Source organism: Bombina bombina, chromosome 4 (assembly GCF_027579735.1).
Source record: "Bombina bombina isolate aBomBom1 chromosome 4, aBomBom1.pri, whole genome shotgun sequence".
NCBI classification, from domain to species: Eukaryota; Metazoa; Chordata; class Amphibia; order Anura; family Bombinatoridae; genus Bombina; species Bombina bombina.
Window position 1 is genome coordinate 868,245,560 of NC_069502.1, and position 19,079 is coordinate 868,264,638.

General features: G+C 41.8%; 1 protein-coding gene across 1 annotated transcript in view; it reads left to right on the forward strand.

Moving 5' to 3' along the window:
- Positions 1 to 19,079, forward strand: part of LOC128657358 (gastrula zinc finger protein XlCGF48.2-like) — a 135,759-nt gene that overhangs the window by 65,239 nt on the left and 51,441 nt on the right. The window contains exons 5-6 of the mRNA XM_053711674.1: positions 8,363 to 8,467; positions 8,755 to 8,868. Coding sequence (XP_053567649.1) covers positions 8,363 to 8,467; positions 8,755 to 8,868 — 219 coding nt within the window. The remainder of the gene's footprint in view (positions 1 to 8,362; positions 8,468 to 8,754; positions 8,869 to 19,079) is intronic.

Here is a 19,079-nt window from a genome sequence, read left to right on the forward strand (position 1 = left end):
CTAGTGCTGCAGTTGCAGTTGCAATTGAAAATTCTGTGCTGCTAGAATTACTCATCAGAATCTAGATCATGTTATGATACTGGTGATACTACCAGTTTACTTTATTCACAGTTTAGCATAAAATTATGGGGTTCTTGTATATTGCTGAGAGACCAAGTGTAGGGAATTAGTACTTTGGTTTGACTGCAATTATCCCCCAATAATACATTTTTTTTGTTACCTTCAGAAAATACTGGAATGTACTATATGTTACCATTCTTGGTAGGATGGGAATTATATTTATATTACTGTGGTAACGTTTGCCAAATATTGCTAGACACTATAAGTTGGTGATTTGTCTACTAGTTGCTAAGATGTACTGTCTTGAGATAGTTTTAGGAAATTCTAGGTTTGAGAAAATATCCATACAGTTAGCCCTGAGATCATAATTTCCAATATAGTTGCTCCGTCCTCCCTTCCCTCAAATCTGTTTACTGGTTAAACAATGGAGCGCAGACTCCATCGCATTTCCCCTTGATACCTATTTCATATTTTTACAAATATTGCGGCCATTAAGATCCCCTTTCCTATTTACCTACTATTTACTCTCATTACTTATGACATATAATTTTGTCGTATATACTACTGTATTTATATCTCATTTCATGTGACATAGGTCGCTATAAGACATTAACTTAATTTCAAGGTCCAAAAGTGACCGTATGTAACATTAGAGCTCCTCTTCCTATTCATTTAAAGTACATAGGCCCATGAGTGGTCTGCTGGTCTTGTGGAGGTGCTTTCATTTCCTATAAAAAATAGAAAATGAGGTTTCCATATGCATATTCAGTGTTTTGTACAATAGTATTGTACTGTCTTTATAATTATACGCTGTCATATGCATGATAATTTAATTCTTTCTATATGAATGTAAAAGCTACACAATTGTTATTGTACCCAATGTATATATGCTACTGAACTTTTGTTTATTGTTTGCTGTCTACATAACCTCAATAAAAATCTTTAAAAAAAAAAATATATATATATATATATATATAAATATATAAATATCTATCTATATATATCTATATCTATCTATCTATCTCTATATATATATATATATATATATATATATATATATATATATATATATATATATATATATACATACAAAGCCACAGAGAGCACTCGCCATAATTTTCGTTCAATCAAAGAGGTTTATTTTCAGTGTAAACATTTTGATTGAACGAAAATTACGGTGAGTGCTCTCTGTGGCTTTGTATGTGATTATTGTATTGGAAGCACCCCGGAAGCCTAATGGAATAGTGAGTGCTGGACTTGTTGAACTTTTATATATATACACACACATACAAATATGATCCTTTACGCCAGGTAGTCAGTTAAAGGGACATGAAACCCATATTTCTCTTGCAAGGTGTATCCAGTCCACGGATTCATCCTTTTCTTGTGGGATATTCTCCTTCCCTACAGGAAGTGGCAAAGAGAGCACACAGCAGAGCTGTTCATATAGTTCCCCCTCTAGCTCCACCCCCTAGTCATTCTCTTTGCCGGCTCTAAGCACTAGGGTCTCTCTACGGGAGGGTATAGTGAATATGTAGTTTTTTCTATCTTCAATCAAAGTTTGTTATTTTAAATGGTACCGGTTTGTACTATTTACTCTCTGGCAGAAAAGTGATGAAGATTTCTGCTGAGAGGAAAATGATTTTAGCATGTTGTAACTAAAATCCACTGCTGTTCCCACACAGGACTGAGGAGTACCAGAAAACTTCAGTTGGGGGGAACAGTTTGCAGGGTGATCTGCAATAAGGTATGTTCAGTCATTTATTTCTAGACAAGACTGAGATAATGCTAGAAGAGACTGACAATATCCCCATGAGGGGAGGGTAAGCTATGTTCACAGACTTAGTAAGGAATTGAATGCTTACATAATAGGGCTGATATACTGGTTGACACTTATTAAGGGCAATCAATTGTTTAATTAAGGAAAAATCGTTTTGCAAGACACTTTGAAAGCCCTTTTGGGTTCTTTCTGGGGTTATTACCCACATGGCTGATTTTTATTCACTTGGGAGTGATTTAGTAGGCCTCACAACTCCGGAGTAGAGTGGGAGGGGCCTAATTTCGTGCCTCAGATGCGCACTTAGAATTGCAGACAAGTTCATGCTACTTCACATGGAGGGTCCTGCTGCTGTTTGAGGGCCTAAAAGAAGCTTTCATCCCCCAAATCTGATCCCTAAGGGCAGGTAGGGCCACAGCAAGGCTGTGGCAAGGTGCTGTAGTAATTTTAACCGGGTGTTGGCTTTAGGCTGCTCCGGTTTGGGCATTAATTGCATTTTTCACTGTTTTGTAAAATTGTGTGCTCTTTTTATTTCTTAAAGGCACAGTAACGTTTTTTCAAATTGTGTTTTTTATTTGATAAAAGGGATTTCCAAGCCTGTTTGTGTTTACTACTAGTCTGTTAAACATGTCTGACACTAAGGAAAATCCTTGTTCAATGTGTTTAGAAGCCATGGTGGAACCCCCTCTCAGAATGTGTCCCACTTGTACTGATATGTCTATACACTTTAAAGATCATATTGTTGCACTTAAAAATGTGGCCCAAGATGATTCTCAGACTGAAGGTAACGAGGGTAGCCCGTCTGCCTCTCCCCAAGTGTCACAACCAGTTACGCCCGCACAAGCGACGCCTAGTACCTCTAGTGCGTCTACCCCTTTTACTTTGCAAGACTTAGCGGCAGTCATGGATAATTCTCTTACAGCCTTCTTATCTAAACTGCCCGTCTTACCTGCAAAGCGTGATAGCTCAGTTTTAAGAACAGATTATGAGCATTCTGACGCTTTGGTAGCCGTATCCGATATACACTCACAACGCTCTGAAGTGGGTGCGAGGCATTTGATGTCTGAGGGAGAAGTCTCTGATTCAGGAAGGGTTCCTCCTCAGACAGATTCAGATACATTGGCTTTTAAATTTAAACTAGAACACCTCCGCGTTTTGCTTTGGGAGGTATTAGCTGCTCTGGATGACTGCGACCCTTTGGTGATCCCAGAGAAATTGTGTAAAATGGACAAGTACCTAGAGGTCCCTGTTTACACGGATGCGTTTCCGGTCCCTAAGAGGATTGCGGATATCGTTACTAGGGAGTGGGATAGACCAGGTGTTCCCTTTGTTCCCCCTCCTGTTTTTAAGAAAATGTTCCCCATATCTGACCCTGTGCGGGACTCGTGGCAGACGGTCCTTAAGGTAGAGGGGGCTGTTTCTTCACTTGCTAAACGCACAACCATACCAATTTAAGACAGTTGTGCTTTTAAAGACCCTATGGATAAGAAGTTAGAGGGTCTTCTTAAGAAAATTTTTGTTCAACAAGGTTTTCTTCTCCAGCCTATTGCCTGCATTATTCCTGTAACTACTGCAGCCGCTTTCTGGTTTGAGGTGCTGGAAGACTCGCTCCAGACAGAGACCTCATATGAGGAAATTATGGATAGAATTAAGGCTCTAAAGCTAGCTAATTCTTGTATCACTGACGCCGCTCTCCAAATAGCTAAGTTAGCTGCAAAAAATTCAGGTTTCGCCATTTTGGCGCGCAGGGTGCTATGGCTAAAGTCCTGGTCGGCCGATGTGTCGTCTAAATCCAAGCTTTTGAACATCCCTTTCAAAGGTAAGACCCTTTTCGGGCCTGAATTGAAAGAGATTATTTCAGAAATCACCAGGGGAAAAGGCCATGCGCTCCCTCAGGACAAGCCCTTTAAGACAAAGAACAAAGCTAATTTTCGTTCCTTTCGTAATTTCAGGAACGGCCCCGCTTCATCCTCTCCGGCTGCAAAGCAAGAGGATAACGCTTCACAGCCCAAGGCAACCTGGAAGCCTTACCAGGGCTGGAATAAGGGTAAACAGGCCAAAAAGCCTGCAGCTGCCACCAAGATAGCATGAAGGGGTAGCCCCCGATCCGGGACCGGATCTTGTAGGGGGCAGACTCTCTCTCTTCGCTCAGGCCTGGGCAAGAGATGTACACAATCCTTGGGCGTTAGATATTGTATCCCAGGGATATCTTCTAGAATTCAAGGGTTCTCCTCCAAGGGGGAGGTTCCACATTTCTCGTCTGTCTACAGAGGCGTTTTTATGCTGCATAGAAGATCTACATACCATGGGAGTGATACACCCAGTTCCAATGGCAGAACAAGGGTTGGGTTTTTACTCAAACCTGTTTGTGGTTCCCAAAAAAGAGGGAACTTTCAGACCCATCCTGGATCTAAAAATTCTAAACAGATTCCTAAGAGCCCCATCATTCAAAATGGAGACCATTCGGACAATCTTACCAATGATCCAGGAAGGTCAATATATGACTACCGTGGATCTAAAGGATGCATACCTACACATTCCTATCCACAAAGATCATCACCAGTTTCTCAGGTTCGCATTTCTGGACAAGCATTACCAGTTTGTGGCTCTTCCTTTCGGATTAGCCACTGCTCCCAGAATTTTCACAAAGGTGCTAGGGTCCCTCCTAGCGGTTCTAAGACTGCAGGGCATAGCAGTAGCGCCTTATCTAGACGACATCTTAATTCAGGCGCCGTCTTTCCAAACAACCAAGTCTCACATGGAGATTGTATTGGCCTTTCTAAGGTCTCACGGGTGGAAGGTGAACATCAAAAAGAGTTCTCTTACCCCTCTCACAAGGGTTCCCTTCCTAGGGACTCTAATAGACTCGGTAGACATGAAAATATTTCTGACGGAGGTCAGAAAATTAAAGGTATTAACTACTTGCCGAGTTCTTCATTCCATACCCCGGCCATCTGTGGCTCAGTGCATGGAGACAATCGGATTAATGGTAGCGGCAATGGACATAGTCCCATTTGCTCGGATACACCTCAGACCACTGCAACTATGCATGCTCAAACAGTGGAATGGGGATTATGCAGATTTTTCTCCTCAAATTCAGTTGGACCAGGAGACCAGAGATTCTCTTCTCTGGTGGTTGTCTCAGGATCACCTGTCTCAGGGAATATGTTTCCGCAGACCAGAGTGGATCATTGTAACGACCGACGACAGTCTGTTAGGCTGGGGTGCGGTCTGGGACTCCCTGAAAGCTCAGGGGTTATGGTCTCGGGAAGAAAAGCTTCTCCCAATAAACATTCTGGAACTGAGGGCGATATTCAACGCTCTTCAGGCATGGCCTCAACTAGCTGCGGCCAAATTCATCAGATTTCAGTCGGACAACATCACGACTGTAGCTTACGTCAATCATCAGGGGGGAACAAAGAGTTCCCTAGCGATGACGGAAGTAACCAAAATAATAAGGTGGGCGGAGGATCACTCCTGCCAGCTCTCAGCGATTTACATCCCAGGAGTAGACAACTGGGAGGCGGATTTCCTAAGTCGTCAGACTTTTCACCCGTGGGAGTGGGAACTCCACCCGGAGGTGTTTGCCCAGCTGACTCAGCTATGGGGCACTCCAGAGTTGGATCTGATGGCGTCCCGTCAGAACACCAAACTTCTTCTCTACGGGTCCAGGTCCCGGGACCCCAAGGCGGTATTGATAGATGCTCTAGCAGCGCCTTGGTCCTTCAATCTAGCTTATGTTTTTCCACCGTTTCCCCTTCTCCCTCGTCTAGTCGCCAGAATCAAGCAGGAGAAGGCTTCGGTGATTCTGATAGCACCTGCGTGGCCACGCAGGACTTGGTATGCAGACCTAGTGGACATGTCATCTGTCCCACCATGGACACTGCCAATGAGGCAGGATCTTCTAATACAAGATCCATTCAAGCATCCAAATCTAGTTTCTCTACGTCTGACTGCTTGGAGATTGAACGCTTAAGTCTATCAAAGCTTGGTTTCTCTGAGTCAGTTATAGATACTCTGATTCAGGCTAGAAAGCCTGTCACCAGGAAAATCTACCATAAGATATGGCGGAAATATCTGGGTTGGTGTGAATCCAAGGGTTACTCATGGAGTAAGATTAGGATTCCCAGGATATTGTCCTTCCTCCAAGAAGGATTGGAGAAAGGATTGTCATCTAGTTCCTTAAAGGGACAGATATCTGCTCTGTCTATCCTTTTACACAAGCGTCTGGCAGAGGTACCAGACGTTCAAGCGTTTGCTCAGGCTTTAGTCAGAATCAAGCCTGTCTATAAACCTGTGGCTTCGCCATGGAGTCTAAATCTAGTTCTTTCAGTTCTTCAAGGGGTTCCGTTTGAACCTTTGCATTCCATAGATATTAAGTTATTATCTTGGAAAGTTTTATTTTTGGTAGCTATATCTTCTGCTCGAAGAGTTTCAGAATTATCTGCCTTACAGTGTGATTCACCTTACCTGGTGTTCCACGCAGATAAGGTAGTTTTGCGTACCAAGCCTGGTTTTCTTCCTAAAGTTGTTTCTAACAAGAATAAGAATATTAACCAGGAAATAGTTGTTCCTTCTCTGTGTCCTAATCCTTCTTTGAAGAAGGAACGTCTGTTGCACAATCTTGATGTGGTTCGTGCTTTAAAATTCTACTTACAAGCAACCAAGGATTTCAGACAAACATCCTCCTTGTTTGTTATCTATTCTGGTAAGAGGAGAGGTCAGAAAGCGACTGCTACCTCTCTTTCCTTTTGGCTGAAAAGCATCATCCGTTTGGCCTATGAGACTGCTGGCCAGCAGCCTCCTGAAACAATTACTGCTCATTCTACTAGAGCAGTGGCTTCCACATGGGCTTTCAAAAATGAGGCTTCTGTTGAACAGATTTGTAAGGCAGCGACTTGGTCTTCACTGCATACTTTTTCTAAATTTTACAAATTTGATACTTTTGCTTCTTCAGAGGCTATTTTTGGGAGAAAGGTTTTGCAAGCAGTGGTGCCTTCCGTTTAAGGTACCTGTCTTGTTCCCTCCCTTCATCCGTGTCCTAAAGCTTTGGTATTGGTATTCAAGTAAAGGATGAATCCGTGGACTGGATACACCTTGCAAGAGAAAACAGAATTTATGCTTACCTGATAAATTACTTTCTCTTGCGGTGTATCCAGTCCACGGCCCGCCCTGACATTTAAGTCAGGTATAAATTTTTTGTCTAAACTACAGTCACCACTGCACCCTATGGTTTCTCCTTTTTCTTCCTAACCTTTGGTCGAATGACTGGGGGGTGGAGCTAGAGGGGGAGCTATATGGACAGCTCTGCTGTGTGCTCTCTTTGCCACTTCCTGTAGGGAAGGAGAATATCCCACAAGTAAAGGATGAATCCGTGGACTGGATACACCGCAAGAGAAAGTTATTTATCAGGTAAGCATAATTTCTGTTTTTTTCTTTTATGATTTAGAAAGAGCATTATATTTTAAACAACATTCTCATTTACTTATGTTATCTAATTTGCGTTTTTCTCTTGATATCCTTTGCTGAAAAGCATATCTAGATAGGCTATGTAGCTGCTGATTGGTGGCTGCACATAGATGCCTTGTGTGATTGGCTCACCCATGGGCATTACTATTTCTTCAACAAAGAATAGCTAAAGAATGAAGCAAATTAGATAATAAAAGTAAATTGCATTTAAAATGTTGTTTAAAATTGTATTCCCTATCTGAATCATGAAAGAAAATGTTTGGGTTTAATGTCCCTTTAAAATGAATCCTACATGCTCAAAATTAGTTTGCACTTGAACAGTCGATTTTCTTTCAACGAGCACAAGTTGATGCGGGCACAATAACTTAAAGGGATACTAAACCCAAATTTTTTCATTCATGATTCAGATAGAGCATGCAATTTTAATCAACTTTCTTATTTTCTCCTATTATCGAGTATTCTTCGTTCTCTTGCTATCTTTATTTGAAAAAGCAGGAATGAAAGCTTAAGAGCCAGCCCATTTTTGGTTCAGCACCTGGGTAGAGCTTTCTGATTGGTGGCTAAATATAGCCACCAATTAGCAAGCTCTACCCAGGTGCTGAATCAAAAATGGGCCGGCTCCTAATCTTCTATGCCTGCTTTTTCAAATAAAGAGAAATTGATAATTAGAGTAAATTAGAAAGTTGCTTAATATTGCATGCTCTATCTGATACATGAAATAAATAAATTTGGGTTTAGTATTCCTTTAAGGAACTTTCTAATTTACGCCTATTATCAAATTTTCTTCATTCTCTTGGTATCTTTATTTGAAAAGGCAGGAATGTAAGCATAGGAGCTCGTCCAAATTTGGTTTAGCACCCTGGATAGCGCTTGCGGATTGATGGCTACAGGAATAAATTAGAAAGTTAAATAAAATTGCATACTCTATCTGAATCATGAAATATACAATTTGGGCTCAGTGTCCCTTTATTATCGTGCACGTTAACATTAGCCCACCACTTGTAATCTAGCCCAAAGAGTCATAGTTTTTAAAATGAATCTGCTTTATTTTTACAGACGCAGATAATGCTGATATAGTTAAAGTAGAGACAACAGAAGATCTGTGTGTGAGGCGCCAGCTGGGACCAACAGATGAGGAAACCAGTGGCAGTATCAGCTCAGGTGAGTGTGCACATGTGTTGTGCCTGAGGGAGACAGGATTAAGGTGCGTGTGCATGTTGTGCCTGGGGGGACGCGGTTACAGGTGAGTGTGCATGTGTGTTGTATTTGAAGCAAAGGTTACAGGCATGTATGTTGTGCCTGGGGGGGAAGCAGTTACAGGTGAGTGTGCATGTGAAACAAAGGTGTGCTTGGTGCATGTGGGATACTGGCGAGTGTGCACATATGTTGTATCTGAGGCATATAAGATACAAACAACTTATACATACACGTCCATCCTCACTGTACAGGCCTTATGGATGTGACATCTTCAGATGGTTCAGCGGATGAGTACAGAGAAGAACCGAATATGTGTGATCAGGTGAAGACTGAGGAGGATGAAGTTCCTACAAATACGGCTACAGGTGATTAGCTCATATTAAGTAAAGGGAAGATACATTTCAGTTTTGAATAGAAGTATTTTTATAATATACATGTATTAGCAAAAACACTTCTAATAAAAGAAATAGCTGTTTCAAAACAATGTACAATACACAGTGCCTTAAACCTCAAGCTCACTAGTGCAAAACATTGTACAATACACAGTGCCTTAAACCTCAAGCTCACTAGTGCAAAACATTGTACAATACACAGTGCCTTAAACCCCATGCACACTAGTGCAAAACATTGTACAATACACAGTGCCTTAAACCCAAAGCTCACTAGTACAAAACATTGTACAATACACAGTGTCTTAAACCCCAAGCTAACTAGTGCAAAACATTGTACAATACATAGTGCCTTAAACCCCAAGCTCACTAGTGCAAAACATTGTCCAATACGGGGTGTGTCCGAACTGCGATCCTGAACGGTCGCATCTTCATGAGTTCTGGTAGGTACACTGACAACCTGCCGATTATCTGATAAATCTTACAGCTTATCCATCCAATTGACATAATAGCCTACTGTTTTCTACTGTGGGAAGCCCATTTTACCTATCTGAGCTGTACTCTTGACATCAGAGCCCAGAATCGGACGTCAGAGGCCTAGAGCAGTGGCTCATGGTAGGCAACTCTCCCCCCTCGGACCTCCGAGGTATTCGGCCTTGACTGGCTACGGCAAAATCCCTCACACATTATACTCAGCTGACCTAAGAATAAACCACATTAAAAAGGATGATGGCAATCACTGGGGAATCCAACTTTCAAGACCACCATGATCAACATTTCCAAAGGATTGATAACCTTAATTGCAAGAGCTCCCTAAGATAATCACATGTATATATTTGCCACCAAACGCATAACCATGGATGCGACCTACAGATCAGAGATGACCTGTTCCCCAAACGTAGACATTTACTCATACCCAGTCGACTCAACCATCCAACAGAAAGGACCACATTCACCGGAATCTATACAGGTTCCCCAGGCCGAGGCTGGCACATGGCACATGAATCTAGCATACAGAGCCTAGCTGATGCTGAGCTGGGCAAAATCACCATCGCTTATGGATCAGTACAACTCCCGGATCATTCAATTCCAAATAGAGCTTGTATAACTGATCCGGATCCATTACAAGATACTCACGCTCCTCTCAGGACTTTGCAGTACTTTTCATCTAACCTGCAAGACAACATACCAATACAAAGGGTGAGCTTGACATGTTGCAGCTAGCCATCTTTGCTGGAAGTATAACAACAGCACCTGACAGCCCTATAGTCTCCAAGACTGTTTACACAAAAGCCACCCACAAAATAGTCCTGGAAACAAAAACTTATGATCGCCACCCAAAAGACCCGGACTCTGCTCAGACATCATACCCGCAATATGGCCACGATGTACATTCTATTAATGGAGCAACCGGAACTTTCATCAACTCTGCTGGACACGTGTTTGCACAAATGGTGTTATTATATATACCCTAATTCAGTATACCTTGATAATCGTGGCCAACATGATATTCATTTCCTTCCTAAGATAGGGAGAGTCTACGGCTTCATTCTTTACTGTTGGGAAATGCAATACCTGGCCACCAGGAGGAGGCAAAGACACCCCAGCCAATAGCGTAAATATCCCTCCCACTTTCTCATTACCCCAGTCATTCTTTGCCTTTCGTCACATTAGGAGATGGCAGAGAATTGTCAGAAGATTCAGAGAGTCCTGAAAAAGGGTATATGCCCTTCGAGATAGCACTGGAGTTTAAAGTAGTCATGTCAACCTCTCAGTGAGAGTATTGATGAAAGTTAGAGTCTGGAGATGCAGGGAAGTCCAGACTACTGCTAACAGCTCCTAAGCAATCAGTGTTGATGAGTTTCACTGCCTGCTTTCTCTCACTCAAGTCCATGTCAAGAGCACTGCTATAAGATTGTCACACTTGAGAGGCTGTGTTCTGTTCCACAGCATGGATCCTGGAGGTAAGATTGTTTACATTTTTACACATAAAATGCTATAACAGGGTCACAGTGTGTCTCCTTTATACCTTGATAGGATCCAGGGTTAATATCCTCTGAATGGGGTTTATTGAACAGTTGGGGTTAATTAATCAGTGTATTAAATAATTAAATGCTGCTTTGTGTGATTTTTTTATTGGGCTGATAGACTGTGTGTTTTTGGCTGGAACAAACAGGTTTCACTTTCGTTTTTGAAAGTGTTGCACAGCTCCTATTACTTGCTGTACTTGTAATAACAGGGGAAGTACTGTCTTGCACTCCATGTGACCGGGTGTGGTCTATGTTAATTTCCTCCATTCCGGCTGAGACTTGAACCTGAGGAGAGCGTTTCCTCTGTTAACTGTCTGGATCTAGGAGGTGGTTGGGTGTATAAAGGTGCAGTTTTCTATAATAAAAAACTTTTTATTTGTATCCTTCTGTGGGTATAACCTGAGTTATGGAGGACTCGGACATCTTAGAAGGTACTCCTTCTATGCTAAATCATACCTGTTTATATTGTGATGAGGCTGTGATTTTCCTACCTACTCAATTATGTTCCACATGCCTTAACACCATTATAAAGTCTAAGAAGGGACAAGCCTACTAAGGCTCTTAGTCTCTCTGAGCCGTCTACTTCTCAGGACTCGGCTTCCCGTGAGATTACTACCCTTGCTACATTATCCACTCCACATGCAGTTTCCCGTTGCACATCTAATCCTCCATCTGGAGGGGGCCTTCTTCCTGCAGACGTTGCCGCGCAGTTACAAATGGCTGTGTCTGCGGCCCTCAGTGCATTACCTCGCTCTAACAAACGCAAGAGAAAGGTTAAAAATAGCTCTCCTGACTCGAAGTCATCTAAATATTTATTGGATTTAGCTATTATGTCCCAGTTCTCCGATGTTGAGTTAACCTCTCTAGCTTCAGAGGGTGAACTTTCTTAGTCGGAGTCCTTAGCATCTAAGCCTCCTGCTGCGGAGGAACCATCCTTTAGATTTAAAATGAGCACTTGCATTTTTTTATTAAAGGAGGTTCTGTCTACGTTAGAGGTTCCAGAGGCCGCGCTGCCTGAAGAGATTATGATACCTAAATTAGACAGAGTTTACGAAGACAGAAAAGTTCCTTTGACTTTTCCTGTGCCGGTTAAGATGGTGAATATTATGATAAAGTAATTTTTATTGTTTTGTAATAAAAGCATAATAACATAAAGAAGATAAAAGAAAGACAATTCGAAATAATATATATCCTGGTTCCCAAAAAGTACATGGCAAGCAAAATAATTCAAGTTACAAAACATAGAAACAGCCACTTAACAAATCATATATTATGAGGACATTTTTACACAAGAAACCTGGTAACATAATTCCCTACGAAACAGAAGTTAATGAAGTTGAGGATCTCCAGCTTAAGGCTAAATCTAAAATGTTTCTGGGTACAATTTGAAACAACTTGACCCGGTCAAACAACATATTTCCAGGAAATGAAACAGCGTAATAAAGGATTGGTAGAAAGAGGAAAGAATTAAGTAAAGTAAAGAAAAGGGGGGAAACAAGAAACAGGAAAGGGGATGTCTCCTGACCACATCGCTCCGCTTTTAAAGCGTATTATATATAGGTTGTACGTATCACCTATTTACCCAAGTTTTACCTGACACATCTGGAGGGTTCTGCCCTCCAAAGAATAGGACGCTCTATGTGAAGGACTCTATTGAATTAGAATGGTGTATTAGGACATGTTGTGTAAGATCCAATAATACCAAACCTTCTGAAAGGTTTCTTGGGTGTCCAGGAAGAAGGCTGCCTGTTCTGACATGTTGTAATAGAATTTGAGTTTGAGTTTGATTTCTTCCCAAGACGGAGCGCCCTCTTTCCAATGGCGGCTATACAAACCCTAGTAGCAGTGCATGCTATCTTGATAAACAAGTTGATGTATTTATTAAATTCTCTAAGTCTTACGTGAAGTAAAGCTTGTTCTATGGTGAGATTGATTGGGCTATCTAAAATATGGCTTAGAAACCGGGATAGCTGGTTCCATACTCTGTGTGTATGGGAACAGTCCCACCACATGTGTTTATAATCACCTTCCTCTCCGCAGCCTCTATAACAAAGTCTAGATCTATTTCTGGAGGAGTGTGAGGTTATCTGCGGAGTTAGATACCAATGAAAGTTGGTTTTAATGCAGTTCTCCCGCATGTCTGCACTTAGTAATCCTTTCCCTGCATTAAATAAAGTTATGTGCCAATCCTGGATCTCTAGTTCCTTGTTGATATAATTTTCCCATTTAATTTGTAAGGTGGGTTTGGAGTTTTCTGAGGCTAGTTGGATTGCATGATAAAGCCTTGAGATGGTGTTCTTGGGCCTAGATATGGCGCTACACAGATTCTCTAACGTGGAGGGTAAGTTTTTAGCAATGGAGGGCAAGAGAGGGTGAATGATGGAAGTAAGTTGTAAATACAGAAACCAATCTAATTTGACTGGCTGTAGTTTGTCTTGTAGTTGCGTGTAGCTCATCACTTTGCCCCCTTCTATGAGGTCTGCTATTCTGTAAAGTCCTCTGTTTCCCCATTTCTTTAAAGTGGGGACCAGTTCTTGCCTAACTAGACATGTAAGTGTGGTTTTAATGGAGTGCAGGGGGAGCAGAGCCAAAGAGGAGGTCAACTTGGACCATTGTTTGATCATGTAGTCTATCACAGGGTATTCTTGTCGCTTCCTATCAAGGCACCGTTTAGGGTCCCAAAGAATCATATCGCGTGGGGTAAGCCCTGCAATATCTGATTCCATTTGTGTCCATATAATGTCTCCGTCACGGTCATTGAGAAGGGCTGTCTGTGCCAGTCTAGCTGCTTGGTAATAATGTTTGATGTTTGGAGCTCCCACCCCATTTAATTGTCTGTTCCTAGTAAGTATTGTTGAAGGGATTCTAGCTTTTTTGATTCCTCTAATGAAACTGTTTATACGCTTCTGAAGGTCGTCTAAGTCTGTGGTTGGTATTCTGATCGGTAAGGTGCGGAATAAATACAGGATCCTTGGTAGTACCATCATTTTAACTGCCGACAGTCTACCAAACCATGAGAATCTTAATTTACTCCATTTATTTATCTTGTCTAATAGATTTGTACATGGGGGGTAATTTGCACTATACAATTCTGTAGAGTTTTTGGTAAGGTTAATCCCTAGGTATCTGAGACTGTATTTGGCCCATTTAAATTCAAAGTTAGCCTCAATTAGCTTTTTAGTGTGGTCTGGGAGATGCACTGGCAGTGCTTCACATTTCTCTAGGTTAACTTTATAACCTGATATTGAAGAGAAGGAGTTGAGGGTATGGTAGAGGTTCGGCAGTGTTATTAGTGGCCTAGACAGGGAGAGGAGGACATCATCCGCAAAGAGTGTAAGTTTGTATTCCCTCTGTTTAATTTTAATGCCTGATATATCGGGGGATCTTCTAATGTGTTGGGCCAGGGGTTCTATGCAAAGTGCAAATAGTAGGGGGGGCAAAGGGCATCCCTGACGGGTTCCATTGAGGACTGCAAATCTTTCCGACTGGTGACCCATGGCTCTCACACTCGCTGAGGGGGTGGAATAAATACTTTGAATTGCGCTCATAAATTCCCCAGAAATGCCCATCTTATTTAATACTGCCAGCATATATGTCCAATCAACTCTGTCAAACGCCTTCTCCGCATCCAGAGAAAGGAGCAGAGAAGGCGTTTTTGTTTCGTTTAAGTAGTCTATCAGGGACACCATTCTCCTGACATTGTCTGGAGCTTCTCTGTTCTGAATGAAGCCAACTTGGTCCGGATGGATCAGTTTGGGAAGCAAAGGTTTGAGTCGATTAGCCAGGATCTTTGTGAAAATTTTTAGGTCCTGGTTTATGAGGGATATAGGCCTGTAATTTTGACATAACGTCTTATCTTTGCCTGGTTTAGGGAGGACTATAATTTTAGCATCTAACAGTTCAGATGGAATCAGCTGACCTTTCAGAATGGAGTTGCAGTATTGGACGATTTGCTTAGTGAGGGTTGGTTTAAATAATTTGTAATAGTCCCCTGGAAAACCGTCAGGGCCCGCCGCCTTGCCTGGTTTTAAATCCTTAAGAACCCCTAAGACTTCCCTGTCTGTTATGTCAGCGTTAAGTGAGTCAAGTTCTTGTTGGCTAATCTTGGGTAAGGCCGCCTCCTCTAGGAAGACGTCTAAGGAATTTTGTATTAATTTTGTTTTATGAACTTTCTGTCCGTCATATAAAGAACCATAATAGGTCGCAAAGGAATCAACTATATCTTTGGGGTTTGAAGTCAGGATCCCCTGTGAGTTATAGAGGGAGGGGATTGACATATCCCTAATTCGATTTCTGATTTTGTGAGCCATGAATTTGTCCGGTTTATTTGCATATAGGAAGTATTTGGATTGAAGCCTAAGCCCTGCTCTGGTCGATTGGTCAGAAAGTAACTTGTCAAGGGCCTGTCGTTTGTCCTGTAATGTTTTGTAGAGACTAGTCGAGCCTGTAAATTGCAATTCTCAGAGCTTTAATTCTGTCATGAATATCCTCTTTGTGACGTTTCTCTAGATTTGCTATATCTAGTTGGAGTGAGTTAAAAAGTGTTTTTGCTTTACGTTTAGCGTGTGATTTAGTTTGAATTAGTATCCCTCTTAGAACCGCTTTATGAGCTGCCCACACCTGTATAGGATTATCTACTGTGTTCGTATTAAGATTCCAATATTCCTCCATGTGTCTAAGTACCGTCTCTTTATGGTTTGGGTTTTTAAGTGTTAGAGGGTCAAACGTCCAACTTTTGGCATTATTATATGGGAGAATCCCATTCAACTTCAGTGAGACTATTGAATGGTCGGACCACACACATGGATGAATAGAGGAAGTCACCACATTTGCTATCAGAATCTGACTTGAAAAAATGTAATCTAAGCGAAAATATTTGCGGTGTGCTGTGGAGAAAAATGTGTGGTCAGCTGTGATGCCATATAAAGCTTTCCATGTGTCCAGTAGGTTGTGTCCTGCCATTGTCTTAAAGATTGAGTTAATCTTCCTATTCATTCTATGTTGGGCCGCAGTGAGTTGAGTGTTTGAGGTTTGGGACTGTGAATATAGAGAGACATTGAAGTCGCCTGCTAAGAAGATCCTAGCTGTATTCCAGCTGGTGAGATGGAAGGCTAAGTTAGTGAAGAACTGTTCTTGCTGCTCATTTGGGGCATATACATTGCAGAAGACCAGTTCTACCCCATTAATAGTGCCTTTAATGATGAGGTATCTACCCTCCTTGTCTATGATGGAGTCAGTGTACTGGAAATTCAGAGAGGAGTGGAGGAGTATAGACACCCCCCTTTTTTTCTGATTAACCGTCAAATGGTAATGTAAGGGGAACTGTCTCTCCCAGTACTTCGGGACCTGAGAGGACGTGAAGTGGGTCTCTTGTAAGAATATAACGTTAGCCCCTAGATGTTTGTAATGTGACATCGCCTTTCTCCTTTTCACGACAGAGTTAAGGCCTCTCACATTGTGTGAGATGGGTGTGATCTGAGTACTAGCCATCTAAGTGTTTTGACGGAACCTTGGAATCTCTATGTGTTGGTTTGATCTTGGTTACCTGATACATCGCACTGGACCTATCTTGTTTTATTATGTCTACAACTCTTCTGGAGGTGTCTGTCCAGCTTTCACGTGACAGGAGCGATTGTGGTCTCTTCGGAGATAAGGATAAGGAGAAGGACAGAAGGGTAGAGAAGAAAATAGACCGACAGAGAGGGAAAAAAAAATAAGACAGGTTAATCATGTTATACATCACATAATAAACCCAAATACTTAAACCTGGCTTAAATAACAAAAAAATATTTTCTTGACAAAACATAGATAACTCTAGGGGAACTTTCAGGAACTGAGGAGGTGTCACCTATCCTCCCGCTTAGTGCTTAAGGCAAACAAACCAAGGGTGGACTATTTAGGGGATCAGTGCTGACAATGTAAACATAAGTCCCAGGCTTTCTGTCTAGAAGTCTATGAGGTGCTAAGTAACTAATATGGGGAGTCACCCCAGTTGATTATGTGAAACATTAATCAAACAAAGAACATAACTATTTTCTGAAAAAATAACATGTTACTGACAAAAGGCTGCTTCAGTCTTTGGTTCAGAAGCTCCAGGGGTTAAGCCTCATTTCACACCAACCAAATAACCCCGAGCGGGGCCAAAGAGAAGTTAGTTCAGAGGTTCCGGCTGAACCGGTCAGGTGTTATTGGATTTCTTCTTGGGGATCCTAGCCCACTGAGATCTCTGTGATTTCAAGGGTATCTTCTGTGGTTTCGGAGTCTCCATGGATGATGAGGGACCTTGTAGTGAGGGAGTTTCCAGATCTAAGGCTGCACAAATGTCCGGAATCCCCTCTGCATCTCTAATAGTCAGTAATTTGTTGTCCTTTGTTATGTGGAGGGCAAATGGGTAACCCCATCTGTACAGAATCTGATTTTTCCGTAAGAGAGTAGTGAGGGGTCTCAGAGCCCCTCGTCTTTGTAAAGTTCTGGTGCTTAGATCCTGGAAAAAGTGAACTACGTTACCCCTAAATTTGAAGGTTGGTTGTTTTGCTGCGTCCCTAAGGATCTTATCTTTTTCAGGGAATCTCAGGAAAGCCACTATGACATCCCTGGGTGGAAGATCAGCTCTGGGCTTAGGTTTGAGAGCTCTGTGGGCCCTTTCTATTTCGATTTCTGTGGACGTGTCTACTCCAGTAATCGCACAAAACAGTTGATGAAGGTAGGAGGGTAGGTCTTCAGTTGTTACCGATTCCGGAATACCTTTAAGGCGGATGTTACATCTCCTACTCCTATTCTCCATATCTTCCAATTTATCCAACAGTTCATTAACTACTAGTTGTTGTTGGGATACCTGTTGGACCTCCATCTCAACATCTTCTATAATGTTGTCGTTATTATCTTCCAGGGATTCCACCCTTGCGCCTAGGTCTGACATATCCTTCTTGATATCATTTAAACTCTCGTTTATGGAAGTATGCATGGCGTCCATTTTAGCCCATAACTTGTCAAAACTGTTGGAGATATCCTGCTTGGATACAAGTTGATGTAAATCTGCTCTAGTCAGAGGAGTATTATCATCTGTGGGACTAGTCTCTGGAGGAGCAGCTTCATTTGAAGACCTGCTATCAGTGTTTTGCTCAGCCAGAATATCGCTCTGAGTTTGTTTAAAGTAGGAGGTAACTGGAATGTTCTTCCCTCCCCCCATTTTCTCTGATTTATTCAGCCTCTTTGCAGCCATCTTATTACTCTGGTGTGTGGTTTCTGTGAGAGGTTGTCCTTTGGTGGTAATAGGAGGGTTAATTTCAAGACAGTTGTGTCTCCTTTTCCTACCTGAGTTTAATTTATATGTTTAAATCTTCTTAGTGCAATAATGTCCACATCCACTAGATGGCAGGCTTGTGTTAGAAATGAAAAGCTGCTGGAAAAGATGAAATCCTCTGTATGTAATATCACCACTGACCACAAGAGGGTAGGCTTGTATTAGAAATGAAAGGTTGTTGGATAAAATTAAATCTTCAGTATGTAATATCACCACTGACCACAAGATGGCAAGCTTGTATTAGAAATGAGAAGATATGAAGAAAGCTCAGATGTGGCTGTATGTATGTAAAAATGAGGAAAGAAAAAAAAAGTTTTCAAAAGGGAGCAAAACTGTTATAAATTCCCCCACAGGATTCTGTTCTCTGGAGCCTTCTCAGGGCCTAATGATAGATATGGAACCTTTTCCTGTATAGGGTACTCTTAGCTATCCCCCACTGAGTGTCCTGAGGGTGTGAAAGGAAGCTTTGTAAATAGCCATGCTTGAGGAAAATAAGCCCTGGTAGCGGATACCACGTGGAGAGTGCTGAACTTCAAAAGTCTAGGCCCAACTTTTATATGTCCGAATTCTTGCTGCCTGCATTTAATAAAGGCAGCGTCTATATGTCGTTACTACTGTGCCCCCTCACATTACCTCTGGTTGTAGGTTTTGCTTTCCTTGGGGCTGCACTGAGAATTGATTTGGGCGCTCTTCGTGTGTACTAATTGTAGCCCTTATATTCTCTGGTACCCTGCAGTCTGTATGCCACTTATAAGGTGATCTAGGGGTTATTAATATAGCGGAGCAAAAGTGTGTTGTCAGGGTACATACTCACTCCTTGGAAATAAGGTACCCCTGCTGTGTTGAGGGTCGCT